The 19,204-nt window shown below is 38.8% G+C and overlaps 1 protein-coding gene across 2 annotated transcripts in view; it reads right to left on the reverse strand.

Annotated features, from left to right (window-relative positions):
• The window catches only part of RAB3C (RAB3C, member RAS oncogene family), a 246,562-nt gene that overhangs the window by 106,849 nt on the left and 120,509 nt on the right, over window positions 1–19,204 (reverse strand). For both annotated transcript variants that reach the window (XM_008567538.1, XM_008567539.1), the window contains exon 3: window positions 17,473–17,591. In XM_008567538.1, coding sequence (XP_008565760.1) covers window positions 17,473–17,591 — 119 coding nt within the window. The remainder of the gene's footprint in view (window positions 1–17,472; window positions 17,592–19,204) is intronic.

Here is a 19,204-nt window from a genome sequence, read left to right on the forward strand (position 1 = left end):
GGCCGGGTGTGGGATCCGACCCGGCGGCGGGAGCGCCGCCGCGCTTCTCAAGCGGCGCACTAGCGCAGTGCGCCACCGGGCCGGCCCAGCCCACATTCTGTTGGTGAGAACTAATCATATGGCCCACGTAGGTGACAGAGAAGCTGGGAAATGTAGTCCCTGACTGCAATCACTTCCCAGTAGCTATGTTACAGAAGGAGAAGCATAAATCTGATGAAGAGTTACATCTGTATGTCATATTGGTTTACTACACCTTCTTCTAAATTCTTCCTAAATGGATATCTAGGACATATTATTTCATATATATATAATTAAGTTCTGGAAGATACACACACTCACACGACTTACGGATCTTTGAGAACTATAAGGTTGGGGCTACAAGCAAACCATCAAAATGAGAGGTACGATTCTTCCAAAAATTAGAGGGTTGAGTGGTTTCACTTGTCTTTCAATTCGATTATATCCTTTATGGCAATGGTTCTCAGACATTTAAAGATAATTATGGCACACACTGTGAATCAGGCACCATGCTAGACAATACCAACACACAAAAGTGATGCAGGGTTCTTATGACCTCATGGGAATTCTCAGCCTAGTAGAGAGAAAGACACAAAAGCGGGTAATTATAATATCACGGATAAACACAATGACAAAATATGCACAGATTTTAATGCCTAAAAGGGTTAATTATTTTTTTCATTCTTAGTGTTTTTTCAGGATTCTCTCTGGATTGTTTGATCACTTTCCCTTGAAATTCCTTCTGGATAATGTGAATAACTTATGTGTCTTTTAAAGAATTTCCTCATTTCCGCTGTATTAACAACAAGCATGAGTGTGGGGATAGAAAAGATAGCAAAAAATTCTCCTCTTTTCTAACCCATGTTTTGCATGTTTTGTTATCATTCCTCTGTCCTTCACACGGCAGTTAGCATTATGGCTACATGTAGTAACAGTATAAGCTCTTTCTTCCCCTAAACCCCCCACCCCAAAGATGACTCTCAATGCACTATTTAAATGCCTGGAAGAACTAAAGAGTTTGTTTAATAAGCAGAGGAGTTGGACATAGGCAATATCAAATCTCATTTAGAGCCATTTAAGCCCTAGGACTTTTTCTTTTAAGCTCTTTTTGTAATACTTATTGTAACCTAAAAAATATTTATTGAGTATTTACAAAGCAAATGACTTAGTGCTGATTATTGTTAGATTCACAGTTTTACTTTATGTTATCCAAACTAAAGAATCATATAATTCTATTGATGAATAAAAAGGATATTTAAATAAAGAGATGATTAACAATTACACACACACAGAGACAGAGAGAGAGACAGAAAAAAAACATAGTTGTTTGGGTACGGATACAAATGAACCCACATTATGCCATTTTCTTTGCAATAGTTTCCCACTGCAGCCTTTGGAAGCTCACATGCTTTTGCCAGAAATAATAAATATTTTGACTAAATAATAGCATGTTTTTGGTTACCAGCTGTGACCTCCAGAAAATGGGAGAGGCAGATGGCGGGAAGCAGTGAGAGGGAAATTTAATAGAGAAATGTTAGAATGTGAGTGTTTTTTAAAATTTTTTTACTATACTCAGATTGTATATCAGTCTCTACAAATTAGGGTTACCAGATAAAATACAGGACATGGAGTTATATTAGAAATTTCAGGTGAACAATAAGTAATTTCTTAGTGTGTGTCCCCAAAATAGTAAGGAAAGGAACCCCTCATTCTGATGGAACAATAGAGGTAGTGAGGAGCCCACACATTTGAGGAACAGCTCGTGGGCTGGCATGGTCAGAGTGCAGAAAGGTACCTGGGATTATTATATCCCATCTACTTCCTGAACAGTAGGCCTGGGAGGATGGGAGCTTTGAAAATCAGAGGCAGGTGTGAGAGCTCTGGCAACATGAAAGCAAGAGAGAGAAGGCAAGGGCTGAGAGACAGGCTACAAAGGCAATTCTAAGAACAAAGGTTGATTCTGCAATAGTGGCCTGCTGATCAGGGCACTGAATGCCTGTCTTTTTCCCCTGAAAGACTCTGAAGTCCCAGAGAGCAGGATGAGATTATTTTGATATCTTTCACAGTGATTGTCATGCAAAAACCCCACAACTGCAAAAATAAATAAATAAATAATAAAAAATTAAAATAAATAAAAAATAAAGCCCTTGTTGGTTGAATAGAATCTTGTATGCTATATTCAGCATATAGTGGGCTTCATATTCAAGTTTTAAAAAAATTGTAATATTTGGAAAACCACAAACACAACTATTCCTCTATTCTGCTAATTCAGAAGCTTCCAAAGTTCAGAAACTCTGGCCTCACCTCTTTTCTGTGTAATCGTCTCATCAGAGAGAAAAAAGAAAGCATGAGGAGACACAACACGCACCTGTCTCCTCCTTTCAAATGAGCTCCAGGTGCTGCTGATGCTCATGAAAATCCTGTCGTAGGCTCAATTAGCTGGAGATTCCATACACTGCCATTCAATCATGTGACTGCTGCATGTTTGGTGACATATTTATCCAGGCCTGCTGGTACCCTCTCCATATCAGTCCTTTGTCCACTTCTATTAATAAGACAGCCTTCGGGTCCTGGGAACTTTTGCAGAGGTAGCACCGATGATAAATTTTATAGAAACAATTTACTTTTCTCATCACTGCCTCTCTTACCACTTCTGGAGGAAATTACTTGATTGAGTACCTGGGTGCAAGCCTATATTTCTCATGTTGGGAGAAAGCCTAGGAGCCCCTGTCTCAAAAAGCAGCTACCTCCATGTAGGCCCTGTCCTTCCTGCTCATAACAGGACTCGTTATCTAAATCCTGCTGGTCCAAACATTTTGGTTTGAATGCCTGGATTCTATACCATGTGTCTGAATCACAAAATTTCTGAAAAACATAGGCAAACAATTAGCATTAAAATCTATAGAGAGCATAGAATGTATTTGAATATATTCAGTGCATGTGGTAGAATTTGACCAGTGAGCATGCTATAAAAGAGACCAAAAAAAAAAAAAAAAAAAGGAAAAAGGGAAAAAAAAGATCCAGTCCAAATGTTAATGCATTGGTTGTAGAGGGAGAGCATAAAATACCATTCTACAAAATCTAGCTACACAAAAGGTTAAGAGACTATATATTTATGTTTTTTTCCCAGAATTTTATTATTAATACAGGAGAGTCCAATTCCAATAATATGTGACCAAAAATAGCCTTGGGAAAAGCTTTCATTTTTCAATGTAACCTCACATTACAATCATGTGGGGAAATTTTTTTTAAATCTTGGTTTTGGGGTCCCAGTGGCAGAAATTGTGATTGAATTGGCACAGAGGATAAATATGCCTTTAAAAGAACTCTAGGTGATTCTAATGTTCAGTCTGGACTGAGAACTACTGTCTGATTTAAATACAAGGGTAAAAACCCTTTAGTGCCTGCACTATGCCAAGAATATTAAATTTTCTCCTCTATTCCTCATGGCTATCTTGTAAGTTAAGAATTCTTTTTTTTTTTTTTTTCGTGTCCGGCAACGGAATCGCAACCCTCGGTGTCGCGCCCGCACCTCGCTCAGACAGTGAGCGGGAACTGGTCTGTATGTGGGATCCGAACCCTCGGCGGGAGCGCCGCCGTGCTCTCAAGCGGCGCACTGTAGCAGTGTGCCACCAGGCCGGCCCATAAGTAAGTTAAGAATTCTTTCTCCATTTTTAAGATAGAAAATTAGGCTGAGAAAAGTTGTGTTGTTTAATTTCCAAGGTCACACCATATTTGGGTCTATTAGATTTCTTTAATTTTGAGGCATGAAACCTCAATTAAGGGTTTGCAAACCCTTCACAGCTCTCCTCACCTGCCTCAGAATTCCTGGCCTGGTGTCTCTTTCCCCTCTCAAAAGCAGCTTTGACCAATATCCCTGCTCTCACACAGACTCCCTTCCTTCTGCCTTTCTCATTCCATCCCCAGATCCCTATCTCTGTTGCTTTTAAATTGAGGAAATTAAAAAAAAGAAACAATATCCCTGCTCTCACACAGACTCCCTTCCTTCTGCCTTTCTCATTCCATCCCCAGATCCTATCTCTGTTGCTTTTAAATTGAGGAAATTAAAAAAAAGGAAAAAAAAAGAACTTTTTCTCTCAGCTTAAGGACATTTTCCTATGATAAGCTGTTCTATCCATCTACATAAATTAAGTAGTATTTGGTACTTTTCAATACTTATTATAAAGTCATAGGATGTAAAACTCTCTGCTCCATCAATTCAGAAAGAACTCATCTCCGGAATATACAATATGAAGGCAAAGATTTACATAAATTACCATATTAACATACATATTTAAAATTCATAGCTTATCAAAATCGAAATAAGAAAATAATTTCTCCGCGCTTCCCAAGCGGCGCACTAGCGCAGTGCGCCACCGGGCCGGCCCGAAAATAATTTCAATTGTAGCAAATCATCTATGTTTTCAAGTTACTTAAATATTTGACATGCAATTAGGAAATACTGGGTTTGGGGCTGGGGGGAGGGACGGCACAGCTAGTGTCTACTATGCTTAACTCCTTGAATGCCAGCAAATTTATCAAAAATATGAAGTTTAGGATAGAGCCTGTGGGATTCAGAGAGGGGGTGAAATTTAGGGAAGAAGTTTGATTGGCGATGTTTTCTTGTAAATTACCCAGTTCAGGTATTTCTGTTATAAGCAACAGAAACAGATGAATATACACGTCAATGTACCAGGAGGGTAGTACATCAGAAGCTTCATGTTTGGAACCCTTCCAGATCTCGCCCTGTGCATCTCTCCTTTTGGCTGGTTATGATCTGTATCTGATTGTTATAATAAAACTGTAGCCATAAGTATAGTGCTTTCCTAAGTTCTGTGGGTCATTCTAGTGGATATTGAACCTAAAGTGGTCCTGGGAATCTCCAAATTTGTAGCCGGCTAGTCAGAAGTGAAGGTGTCCTGGAAGATCCCCAAACTTACAGCTGGAATCTGAAATGAGGCCAACCCCAAAAGTTGGCCTGCGCCCTTAACCATGAGTTTGGCTAATCCTGGGTAGCCATATATTTGAATGACTGCTCAAAAAGATTCAATTGCTAAGGGTGTCTAGCTGAAAAAAGTTTGGAAACAACATAGGAAACCATTCAGGCCTTGTGACATTTCTTCCCTCTTCTGCTATCTACTAGTCATTGCTTGTTGCTTTCAATATGGTGTGGGAGGAAAAATTATTTTTTAAAAAATCATTTGACATTTACAAACGAGAATTAGGTCATAGAGTACAATAGATTTTAAATAAAAACTAAGTGTTAATTCTTGTGAGTAGGCAACATGAGACTGAAGTCATGGAGATAGTGGCATATGGTTGGGCTGCTTGTAAGTTCTCCTACTTCCACCATGATTCTTGCTCTTTCTTTGGAAATTGATGGTCCAGAGAGAGAATGTGAGAATACTTAATATGGGCTCTGTCTAAAATTAATGGAATCAGGCATCATATACCATGACCTATCTTTTCTGGTGCCCAAATGTAAGCCTCCCACAACTAATGTTGTGGTAGTTTTCTAATTTTCTCTTTTGAATAGTTTCCTTTAATGTCTTTTTATTTTTTATTTTTTGTTTTTAAGGAGTGATCATGTAAGGGGGTTGGTTTACAGGTGATAATTAGGATAATTATCACCTGTAAAGAACTGCAAAGAAAAATGAACTGCAAAGAAAAATGACCAATCCCATCCCAATGGTAAATAAACAAATGAGGCTCTAGAGTTCTCCAGCTAGAGTAAGGAACCCTACATTAAGCAAACAATGCCATAGACTTGAAAATAGGTAGAGATTGGATGGGAGTTGTATCAATTTAGACTTAGAAGGTTTGATATATTCATTTCAAGATGCAGTGACTGAGTACATATTTACATGCTGAATGGGCAAATAAAAGCCAATAGTATGTGTCATGAAGTACTAATATTCATTGAGATTCAAAAGCAGACATGATGGAGATTGTACTTAGAATGGACTGGAAAAAAGTGTAACAGATGACTTTTAAAGCCTGTAATTCTGTCTTTTGAACAGAATCACCAACAATCCCATAGATTTACTTTTAAAAACAACAATCATTCACAATACCATCTAGAAATCAAGCTGAATATCTAGGACTGGAAAATGGGCTTCTACTGTAACTTCTTTTCTGAGGAGTTATGTGACAGGTATAATTATTGTCCTTCAAGACAATCCTACCCCCCAAAGGCAGGTAACTAATTTCAAAGAAAAGAAGATGTAATAAGTGGAGATTAAGGAAACTATGTTAGAAGATATTGGTATCTGCAATAAATATTGTGACACAAAACTGCATAGTAAGAGCTTCCAGGGAGTGCATTTTCAGAGAGCAGGTGAAGCAGAACAAATAGCAATCAGATCTGCATAACACCTTTTACTCAAGAGTCGGAGTCTTCTACTTAATCTTCAAATTCTCTGTATAGCCTGTTTGGGGAAAGGCTGTGTCTACTGGAACTTAGCTTCTAGCCTTCATTTTAGTGTCAATATTTATGGAATATTACCACTTCCAAAGTACAGTTGAGGTTAGGTACCAAAACACAAAGTCTTAGAAGACAGGTGTCTCTCTCTATTCCCTTAGCTCTTTCTGTACAGATGCACATTAACTACTAACATATGCTTTAGTCTTCAGGACATTTATTATTTTCCGAGTTACAAACACACACTTCTCTGAGACCAGAATATAAATCCAGGTTTGCCTCTTTGAAAAGCTTAATAAAGACATCTCTAATTCAAGGATTTATACTTTTAAAAAAAAAATGTATCTGCATTTTTCATGAATCCAGGTTTGCCTCTTTGAAAAGCTTAATAAAGACATCTCTAATTCAAGGATTTATACTTAAAAAAAAATGTATCTGCATTTTTCATGGAGCTATTTTCTACTTTAGTGTACAGTCAAGGGGCAGTCACTGGGAGAATCCAGAACCAGTGCAACAAGTGAAGGAGGGAGTGGGAAGAAAACCACGAGAGTCCAGACGCAGAAAGTTAGCTAATGGGAAACCAGAACAGTAAATGAGACTTTGAACTGAGGCCATGGGAGATGAGAAGATATTTCCCATTGGATTAGGTGACATTTCTGGCTCTTTTTAGGTACCTGAAATATGTGCTGTACTTTTATTTGTACTAACCCATTCCACAAGTATACACCCCTCCCAAAAATTACTGTCTTAGGGATGGGATGTGCTATAGTAACTAACCATATAATGTAAAGTCACATTGCTCAATATGTAAGATAAGGCACGTTTTACCTTCTCTTCATCAACCTTGCCCATATAACCTCTTCATCATACTGGAAAGGGGAGAATTCTCATACTCATAGAGGCAAAGTTTTGGTAAAATAGGCAGTGTCTTCTTACATGATCTGAATTGACAGCACTGATTTGTTTTCATCATAATGGTCTGATAACATTCCAGCCCTCAGTCAAAAATTTTTTGTTGAAAACATATAATTGATTTTTGCCTGGGCCTGTGCAGACTATGGAGACACAAAATGAACAAGTTCCAGTCCTTCATATTTCTCTTTCTGTCATTTATACATTCGTTCATTTGACAAATATTTATAGGATACCTAGTATGTGCCGAGGAGTATTCTAGGCACAGAGAAAATAATACTGCATAAAAGGAACAGAGAACCCTGTCTCACGAAGCTTGCATTCTTGTTGGGGAGACAGCCAATAAACATAATAAGTGAGTAAATTATAAATATATCACAGGGAGATAAATGCTATGGAAAAAAACATAAAGCAGAGAAAAGGGATAGGGAGTGCTGCAGAAGGTTGCAATAAGAGACAGGGTGGGTGAAGAAAAGAAGGCCTGAGAAGCTGACGTTACAGTGACAGCATGAAGGAGGTGCAGGGACACCACAACGGTATCTGGGGAAGAGACTTCCAGGCAGTGGGATAGCAGATGCAAATGCTCTGAGATGGAAGCATGTCTTGCATATTCTGGGAATATTAAAGAAGCTGGTGTGGCTAGACGGTGTATGGAGGAGGAGAGCAGCTGAAGGTGGAGTTAGAGAAGCAATGGGTAAATTGGACAGGGTCCTGTAGGCCATTGTGAGGGCTTTAATCCAGGGCAGGTGAGATGCTGTGAAGTTTTGGAGCAGAGGAGAGATGTGATCTGATTTATAGTTTGAAAAGCTCACTACAGCTGCTGTCCTGGGAAGATTCTGGAGGCTGGGGCAGAGATAGACACAGGGATACCAGTTAGGCTATTTCAATAATGTAGACAAGAGATGATGGCAGGTGGCAGCAAGTGTGTTATTAGTTTAGTTGTATCCCCCCAAAAAGATTTTGAGGTTTTAACTCCCAATACCTGTGAATATGACCTTATTTGGAAGTAGAGTCTTTGCAAATGACCATGTTAAGATAAGGTCATAAGGGTGGGACCAAATCCAATATGACTGTGTCCTTATAAAAAGAAGAACTTTGGACACAGAAAGAGACATGTATAGGGAGGATATGATGTGAAGACATGGGAAAAATGCTACCTACAAGCCGAGGACTGCCTGAGGCTTCCAGAAGTTAGGAGACAGGCATGGAACAGATCCTCCCTCACAGCACTCACAGTCAACCCTGTCAACACTTTGATCTGGGACTTCTAGCCCTTAGAACTACCAATATGACTGTGTCCTTATAAAAAGAAGAACTTTGGACACAGAAAGAGACATGTATAGGGAGGCTATGATGTGAAGACATGGAAAAAATGCCACCTACAAGCCGAGGACTGCCTAAGGCTTCCAGAAGCTAGGAGACAGGCATGGAACAGATCCTCCCTCACAGCACTCACAGTCAACCCTGTCAACACTTTGATCTGGGACTTCTAGCCTTTAGAACTATGAGACAATCCTTAGTTTGGTGTTTTAGTGGTGTTTTTTTTTTTTTTTTTTTTTAAGATCAATCTGCTCACCAGATTTTCTGCTTCAAAAAAGCCCTTATATGTGTAGTTCTTCATTGTGTCATAAAAAGCAGAATGTAAATAAATAAGATGCAGTGGGGGGAGGAGATAAGCCAATGTCATTCTCTTGCAGGAAATACAAGAGCTTGTGGCAATGCCACACTTGGAACAGAAAGACGTTAAAGTCAGGAGTGGGGTAGATTTGAAGTCAAGTCGAAATGCACCACAATATGTGTAGACGTTTTGAATCACATCTGGTCAGACAGATGTTTACATAGAGCCTGAATAACTGATCTGAATTCCATACACTTTAATGAGACCCAGTAAACTCTCTGGCTACAACTCATTTGAGAAACACTTCAAAGAGAAAGAAGTTTTCGATGGTGATCTTGTATTTCTATAACTATTTAAGTCTATTTAGGAACTGTATATTTAATAAATAATTCATTAATTTATTTCTTAAATCAAATCACATTGGAGGATTCAAAGCATAGAATACTGTTTCCAAAAAAGAGGTAGCCTCTATTTTCCCCAAATTACAGAGCCACCAGATTGCTGCTCTTGCTTGTACAACTCCACGCAGGTTTCTCTTTAACAAACTGCAGGTTTAAGCAAATGAGGATTAGGCAACTTAGTCTCATTACTGACCGTGATTACACACATTTCTACCACATGGATAAATCTGAAGAACACCGTAAGCCACGTTGCAGCTTCTAGTGTGATTGTCTGCAGCCAACTTACTTCCCTATGACGTTTATAAAACACGCAAATTAAGATAACCTCACTAGGCCTGCATTTTCCATGCAGACATCACTCACTCATTAAGTATTTACTGAGAAGCTACTAAGTGCCAGGCACTGGGGTAGGCACTGAGAAGTAATGTCAAGGAATTCAAACATACTCTTGTCTTCAAGGACGTTAGAATCCAGCAGAAAAACAGATAACCAAGTAAGCAATTATAATATGTTGTAAGATATAGGAGATGATGTGTCGAGAGCTTACCACAGGAGTAACTAATCTAATCTGGGATTAGGAAAATCTTCTCAGAGAAAATCACGGTCTAGCTGAGTTCTGAAAGATAATAAATTAGTTGAATCTATGTGAGGGTTGGAGTGATGTGGTTTCTGATAGAAGACAAAGCCCAGGGGAGGAGAGAACAGGAAGTATGAGAAGTTCAAGGGACTGAAAGAAGTTCAGAAACTGCAAGAATTTAACAAGTGTAATAACAAAGGTCAGCATCTGGTTTTCAAAATATTGGATGCAATATAAGCACCTGAGAACATAACCTCAAACTGCTTATCAAACTGCCTATCCAGCACTTATCACAGGCATAAGGTAGAAAGCTGATATTTGAGAAAGTCAGTTTAGGTGGCATGCAATCCATTCATTTTCTTGAGCAGTTACCCTTCCATTCCTGGATTGTGTGAGACCATGAAAAGTCTACGTGCTTGGATTCTTGCAAGGGTCATCACTGAAGATACTCAAAAATTCTGTCTGCTATGCTTTGAAGGCACTATAAAAAGAGGAGTCTCACGCGGTTGGTCTTTTTAGTACTAGTTCTAAAAGGTGTTCTCGACATAAACCCAATGTTTCCCCAATAAAAGACATTTCCCCCCAGATTTAATTCAATGAAAACTTTCTTTGCCCTGGGGGGATTGACACGATTTTCCCTTTCTATAATGAGAGCTGTGTAATATACCAGGTTTTTTTTTTTTTCCAGTCTTGGATGTAATATACCAGGTTTTTTTTAATTTTTTCCAGCCTTGGTTTTTACCTTGGTTTCCAGAAATCTCAGAATCAAATTTCATTTTAAGCACAATAACCATTTTGTCCTTTGGATTTCCATAAGCTCTCAAATTCTCTACCAGATGTCTTTCACATACACCCTCAGATCTTCTCGGACTTGCCTGTCTGAAGGGCTCTTGGCTACTTGTTCATTCTTCCTGCCAACCACTTCTGCAAGGGCTCTGCTCCACTCTTACCTCTGCTGTCTCTGTGACAGGTTCTAATGCAAGATGAGCCTTCTTGATATCAGCCAACACAGACTTAAAAGCCTTAAGCTGACGTAACTTTGTAGCAGAATTGACTTCTGAATTATCTGTTGCCTTCTTCAAAAATTTAACATAACTGGAGTTCATGTTGGCTGTTGTCTCAACCATTTTCTTTGCCTTCTTAATCATCTCTTTGGGCACAATTAGTGCTGAATAAGAATAGGTTACAGAACCAGAACATGAATCACCTAACTTCTTTTCTTCTCCATTACAATTTGAGATATTCTTCTTTGGAGAAAATCTGGGTGTATGGTCATATACTTTATTACTCTTTTCATTGTCAACTTTTATCTTCTTCTTATTTTGCTGCAACAACTGTTCTAAATTCTCAAATACACTGTTACACGCAGTGACCAAGTCCAACAAAGGTTCTGGGTGACAAATGTAGCAATACCATTGGTTGTTTTCATCCATTATTGTAGACAGCTCCTTTCGACCAAGGTTGCGCAAAATGCATTTTTTGCAGAAGGCGTTATGGCAAAAGTCACAACAAATCAAGTTTCCACCTTCTGCGCACCATCTGAAATGTTTTAAAGATTAAAATATTATTCCCAATGAAACTCATTTTATATTCTTCATTATTAATGCAATTTAAATTTTCCTGCTAGCACTTTTAGTAGTAATTCATGTCATCTGCTTCTTCTTTATCAGAAACTTAAACTAGACATAAATCTAAGGCTCTGTGGAAAAGAACAACTTTCTATTAAAGACATCAATGATGATACTACAAAGGATAAATCTAATAAAAGACTACATAAGAATTCCCCCAGAAAGTAGATATTAAATGTTAGTTCATCTTGATTTATTACTTACCTACATTGTTCATCCATTCCATCTGAGTCACGGCTAATATCATCACTCATGTAATACTTAAAGCAATTCTATTAAAAGAAAGGGAGAAGGAGAAATTTTATTCAAAACTTATAACATTCATAAAGAACAAAAACTTTATTTTTTTAAGTCATTAAAAAAGTTGAGAAGTTACCAGAAACTGGATGGAAGGAATAACGGGAAGTTACTGAGTTAGGGCTTCATGGGTACAGAGTTTATGTTTAGGGTGAAAAAAAAGTTTTGGAAATAGAGGTGGTAGTCACACAGCATTGTGAATGTAATTAAGTCCATGCAATTGTATGTTTAAAAAAGCTTAAAATGGCAAAAATTATGTTGTATATATTTTACCACAATAACAAAAGATGCAAAATATATGTTGGATTAATATAGTATATGCATACAATAAAATATTATCCACCCTTATAAAGGAAGAAAATTCTGACATATGCTTCAATATAGATGAAACTTGAAAACACTGTTCTAAGTGAAATAAGCCAGTCACAAAAAGACAAATACTGCATGATTCCACTTATGTAGTTGAAGTCATAGGAACAGAAATTAGTATGGTGTTTGCCAAGGGCTTAGGGGAAAAGGAAACGGGGAGTTACTGCTTAATGGGTAAAGTATCAGTTTTATAAGATGAAAAGCATTCTGGAGATGGATGGTGCTGATGGTTGCACAGCAATATGAATGTATTTAATATCACTGAACTGTACACTTAAAAATGGTTAAGATGATAAATGTTATGTGTATTTTACCAAAGGAAAAAGAAAAAGAAAAAAACAAGAGAAAACATATATTTGATTGTACTGTATTCAGTATGGTGGGGTGGAGATTAACAAATTCACAGTTCAATACAGAAGACAAAATGTAATCAAATAACAGAGTCTGCTAGGTTCTTTATGTGGTCTGTAGAAAGTTCTGGGGCAGCGTGGACGCAGAGATGGGGGTGCGAGCAGCATTGTCCAATGTGAATGGAGATGGAGGGTAAGAATAAGTGTAGAGATGTCTTTTTAAACATCATAAAAGAATTGACATTTGATCTGGGCTTGAAAAGTGAATAAAAATTTGGAAAGAGAAAAGGTATTCTAGGTAGAGAAACATGTAGTGAAAGGATGGAACTTTGGTAGATTAAGAAAACTTCTGTCTGGTTGCAACATGGAGCCCATGGAGGAGGGTGGTGGGAGGTGATGCCAGTGGAATAGATATATGGAGGTTACACTGTCCACCAAGTTAATGTTCATTACTAATCAATGGTCTTAGCCAGAAATGGGCTTCAGAATCACTTTGCAGAGCTTCAAGAAGTAGATATGCCCATATTTCTTATGGGAGATTTGGTTTAGTAGGTCCAGAGTGGACCCTGGGCTTGTACATGTTGCCAAAGCTCCACAGGTGATTCACATGTGTTCCCAGAGTCACTATCATAGTTAATAAGACATTGCTAAAAGTTTAGTTTTTAAGAAAGATATGCTCAGATTGACTTAGATAGCTCTGATGGCAATGTAATGGGTGACCAGGAGAGGGTGAGACCTGAAGGTAAGGAGACAAGACAGAAGGTTCCTAAATGACAGTCTAGATTAAGACGGTGATAAGAGGGAGAAGGGAGAGAAATAGGTTTGAGAGGCATTCAGAAAGTCAAAATGGATGGACCCGGTGTCAATGAGATGAGATGGGTAAAAGAGGGAGAAATCAGAAACAGTGCTCAGATGTCCACATCAGATAACTGAGTGATAATGGATTTACTAACTGAGATGGCAAGTGCTGGCATAGGTACTAAACAGTGTTCAGCAGATTGGCTGTTGCTGTGGGTTGGATATCCCCCCAAACTCGTTGCTTGGGACCAAGACCCACTGTAACAGTGTTAAGAGGGTGGGAAATCCATTGTGGTAGTTGAAAGGTGAAGTAGTTGAATAGGTGATTGGATTGTGAGGACTGTACCCTTGTGAGTGGATTGATCTATTCGTGGAATAATGAGAGTGATTCTGGTGGCTNCTTGGGACCAAGACCCACTGTAACAGTGTTAAGAGGGTGGGAAATCCATTGTGGTAGTTGAAAGGTGAAGTAGTTGAATAGGTGATTGGATTGTGAGGACTGTACCCTTGTGAGTGGATTGATCTATTCGTGGAATAATGAGAGTGATTCTGGTGGCTTTAAAAGGAGAGTAATGAGGAGGTTAGTCTCTCTCTCTGCTCTGTCATTCTCACCATATGACACCCTGCATTGCTGTAGAGTCACCTCACCAGATGTGTTCCCTGGACTGCGAACTTCCCATCCTCTGAAACTATAAGCAATAAATATTGTTTCTTTATAAATTACCCAGTTTCAGGTATTTATGTTAAAAGCAACTGAAATGGACTAATACAGTTGTCAAAGAGTAGGCGCTCAATAAGTATTTTTTAAATGAATTTTAAAAATCTTGAGTAAACCAATGATCAAATTGTAGATGAAGATGAAATGGACTAATACAGTTGTCAAAGAGTAGGTGCTCAATAGTATTTTTTAAATGAATTTTAAAAATCTTGAGTAAACCAATGATCAAATTGTAGATGAAGAAAATGAGCAGGTAAGGGTTGGTTATAGGATGAGCTTCCTTGGTTTTTGAGAAATCTAGATGTCTGGGGGATGTGGGGTAGGAGGTTATGGAAAAAGATATGCAAAGCAGGGGTGCTGTAATGGGAAAAAAAGCACAAAGTTTGGTAATGGGAAAAAAAGCACAAAGGCTGAGTTTCAGAAACAATGGATGGTTCAGTTTGCCTCTAGAATAGTGAGAGATAAAGCTGTAAAGACAGAGTGGCACCATGATGTGGTGTGCCCGAAAGTCAAGCTGAGGAAGCTTTAATTAATTCAGTAGGCAATGAGGAGTCACGGCTCCTGGGCAGGGGTCTTCCATGATCTTTAGAATCAAGTGCTTTTGGAAGACTCCTACAGTAGCTATGGGACAGGATGGATTGGGACACGGGGAGATCTAAAAGGAGAAAGACCAATTAGAAGGTTCCTGGGAGGGTAGAAGAAAAAGATAATAACAAATTTAGCAAGAAGGGCCAAAGCAGAAATGGAAAGGCAGGGGCAGATTCAAAGGATATTCATAAAAATCAATAATATGCATGATCAGTCCCCAGATTAGAGTGCCTGGAAACTAGAGATGGCTTCACGGTGGACCCTGGGTGATAAAGTGTTGTAGGGGTTATAAAGATGTTTATAAAGTGATGCCTCAATGAACAGAAATAAAGATGCCAGAAAGGTGAGCAGTTTTGGGGGAAGGTGATGGATTCTGAGGCATCAGCAGGGTGAACAGCTTGAGAAATTTTTGAGTGCCTGGAAAATGCAACACTGCAGGTTAGAGACAGATGGAGGCCAGAAATTTAAATTTGGGAGTCATTTGGGATAAGTGGTAAATGAAATTGTGTGAGTGTATAAGATGGCCAAGGAAATGGAGAACAAGCCCAAGAAAAAATTCACGGGGTGCACACTTACCCTTGGCAAGGGGGACGAGGGGGTAAAATCTGGGAAGGAGAAAGAGGAGTGGTCAGAGGAGACAGAATAATTTGGAAAATGAACCCCTTGGAAGACAGAAAATAGAGCTTCAAAAGGACAGAGTGGGTAACTAGAGTCAAACAGAAAACTTGAGGTGGAGGGAGATGGGTCTGTTGACATGTGATGAAGCATCAGTGGGATTGAAGCCGGGTTGACTGGGGTTGCAGAGGGAAGGCACAAGGTAGCTGAATATTTCTATGTCATTTTTTTGATGCCAGAGACAGGCATGGGTCTCGGATTTGGTTTTAATGAGCTCAATGTTTTCTCAGCATGTTTCTTCCACATTTTCTCAGCAGCCAGTAACTTTCATGGAGACAACAAGGCAAGAATAGCCATGGGTGCAAACAGCATGGGGATGCTGGAGTCTGCAACCTCAGTCACGAACACTTCCCGCAGGAAGCACTGGGTCTCAATATTTCCAGAGAGGAAAGAATCAAGGTTAAAATGACAATTTTGCATGGCATTATGTGTGCCAGAGCTAAGTGTGACAATTTTCTAGATATTACAACGCTATTAATTGAACAAACCTTTGTGTCACTAATTCAAATGTGACTTTTCTCATAAACTAAATCCCCATATAGATGGTGTTTATCTCTGCACTCTCTATTTCATTCCATTTGTACCAAATCTGCTGGTATTTAATTGAGATTGCCATGAACTTATAAATTAATCTGAGGATTGGCATTTTTACTGCTAAAAAGAAGATTACTTAAACCTTCTTTTATGTTTCTCAGTGGAAGATAATTATTTTTTCATATGGGTCCTAAACTTGTATTCTCGGTTTATAACTCAGTATTTTTCTTTTGAGTTGCTATTGTCCGCGGTATTATTTCTTGCAATGTATGTGTGTGTGTGTAAATAAGAAAGATGGAGGTGTCTTCCCAGATGAACAATTAAAATTCAAAATAACTTAGAGCAAATTTAAGTTTTTAGTAGCATCTGACCCCCCCTGAGCTGACACACATGTAAAAAAAAATCACTTTTAATATTTAACATTTAATATTTTAATATTATCATAGAAAACAGAGAAAAAAATGAATACTGTTTGTTCTGCCTGTTTCTTTACATAAGACAAGTTTTGACTGTACTTAGAGTTAAAATGTAGTATCTGTTCAGTCAGTCCTGGTCACCAGCAGTGGGAGCTCCATTTCTCTCCATTTGCCACACAAAGTCCTAGCTAGATTCTGGCTCTTTCCACAGAAAAACTGCTCTTTTCAGCCCTGCTGCTTGAATTCATGACCACTCTCCTCTGTGCTTTCACGTCTCCTCCCAAGGTGCTGGTGCAGCAGGACGAAGCAAGCTGCTGCCGCAGCATAAGCCCCGCTGCAAATCACACTCACCATGGACAGCGGTGTTTCCTGATGATGTGAGTCAGATAGGGTTTTGGTTTTACCTTCCCCTTCATCCCAGTTCTTTGAAACTTTTCAGTTTGGATAATCCGCAGCATAAGCCCCGCTGCAAATCACACTCACCATGGACAGCGGTGTTTCCTGATGATGTGAGTCGGAAAGGGTTTTGGTTTTACCTTCCCCTTCATCCCAGTTCTTTGAAACTTTTCAGTTTGGATAATCTATTTAACAACTCTTCTAGACAAGGGGTCAGCAAACTTTTTCTATAAACTGCCAGATAGAAAAGGTTTAAGGCTTTTCAGGCCATGTGGTTCCTGTCGCAACTACTGAACTCTGCTGTTGTAGTGTAAAAGCAGCCAGACAATAAACAAACAAATGAGCCTCACTGTGTTCCAATAAAACTTTATTTATGAAACAAGTGGTGAACCTGATTTGGCCCACAGGCCATAGTTTTTAGATCCCTACTTTAGACCAGTAAACTTCCAAGCCACACATTATTTATATTTTCAAAAATCAAAAGCAATGCACTAGTCTCCATGGAAGTAAGGATGACAGGATGCAAAGCACTGGAATGAACATAATGAAGCAAAGTCACCAAAATGATTTCTTAGCAATCCCTAAATAATGGTTCTGAGCATACCTAGCATTTCTTTGTTTTATGAAGCACAAGTGGGCTTTTAGAATATAATAATAGACATATTACATTGTAGTATGGTCATGGCTTCAGGGAGGAAGAGAGAATTGAATGGAAAACCATTATTATTAGTAATGAGAATATTTGATCCAACTTACCAATCTTGTACCGCATTGAAAGATTCTTCATTTGTGATGTCATACATTAAAATAAAGCCCATGGCCCCACGATAATAGGCTGTGGTGATAGTCCTGTATCTTTCCTGGCCTGCTGTGTCCTAAAAAATAACAATGATAATCTCTCAGAAATAAGGCAATACTTGTCTAAACAAGTGATTAATAATTCCAAAAACATTCATGAGAGAAGCTGAAAATGCACTTGCAGTGTATGGCTATCTATCTTTTTTAGTCTTGCTTTTCCTAATGATTTTCACATGGCAGCTCTGTGATATTGTGAAAAAGGTATGGCTATCTATCTTTTTTAGTCTTGCTTTTCCTAATGATTTTCACATGGCAGCTCTGTGATATTGTGAAAAAGCCTTTTTTTGGTAAAGATCTAGCTCAAAGTACTTTCTACATATGGTCATTTCCATAAATCCTTTTTTTTCACAGAAAAAGCCTTTTTTTGGTAAAGATCTAGCTCAAAGTACTTTCTACATATGGTCATTTCCATTAAGCAGCATCTAACAGTAGAAAATAAAATAAAAAGTAAGATTATACATATCTAAAATCTGTGGCTTTTTATATAGTTGAAAACCAGAGGAATATATTAAGCTCCACCATTATGTATTTATTGCCTGTCGACTAAGTACAAGCCACTGCAGGGGAAAAAAAGGAAGTTTATGAAAATGGTCCTGCTTTTAAGTAGCTTGTAGTACAGTCTATTTATTCAACGGGAAATGAGAATAAAAATACCTGCTTTGTGTGGATGTTTGAGTCAGACAGATTAGAATCTGAGTTTCTGCTCCCTCGTTAGATAGCTGGGGGAACATGGACAAGTTCCTGAACCTCTGTGAACTAAACCCTTCTAAAGTTCAGCATGCTCGTTAGGGTTTCATGAAATAATTTGTGTAAAGTGCTGCACACAATGTAGCACACAAAACGTGATCAATAAATGGCAAGCACTGGCTGTTGTTGCTGAAATGGGGGGGGCAAGTAAGGAGAACACAAGACTGGAGAGAGCAGCTTACAAACGCAGGGGTTCCACAGCTGCAAAAGAGATGCTTTGTAGCAGATAAATCTGGGAATCAGAGGCAGATACATCGTCGAGATGGTCCTGCATATGTCACATACACTGTATCCTGTGGCTGAAGAAATTGTTCTCAATGCAACCAACTCTTGCCTTTTGTCTTCTCAAGATCTGGGGTATCACTTATCATTTATATGCCCCCTCAGCTCCCCTTTTTGCCGCTTTCCCTGGAGACTGGGGTCTGACTTCTCTTTCTTAGTACTCTTTAGGTGCTTGGCATTTTGGTCAGAAATGTTCCCTTTTGTCTGACTTTGGACTGGATCCTCTCTCTCCCCTTATCCCAGAGATGCCTCCTTTGCACGCAGAATGCATCCCAGCTCTCTCTAAGATTTGATAAATCTTGAAGGGAAAGCTAATGTGTTGGATAACACAAGAGCAGTTCTCTTCACCATCAAAATTAAATTAACACCTCACATGGTCACTACTGGGACAGGCTCAGGTTGGGTCCACTGTTCCTCATCCATAGGCACTGTCCTTCCTGGATGCTTGCATCCCACCGTGGACAACAGAGAGAAGCTCAAGATTCCTTACAACTCCCTTCTAATTTGTGTGGCCTATTTTACTTGCTTCCGTAAGTTCAGAGAAGAGTGATTAAAGGAGGTTGGGGAACAGCGAATGATCCCAGGAGAATGTGGGGTGTGA

The sequence above is a fragment of the Galeopterus variegatus genome, unplaced genomic scaffold, assembly GCF_000696425.1.
Source record: "Galeopterus variegatus unplaced genomic scaffold, G_variegatus-3.0.2 Scaffold327, whole genome shotgun sequence".
Taxonomy (NCBI): Eukaryota; Metazoa; Chordata; class Mammalia; order Dermoptera; family Cynocephalidae; genus Galeopterus; species Galeopterus variegatus.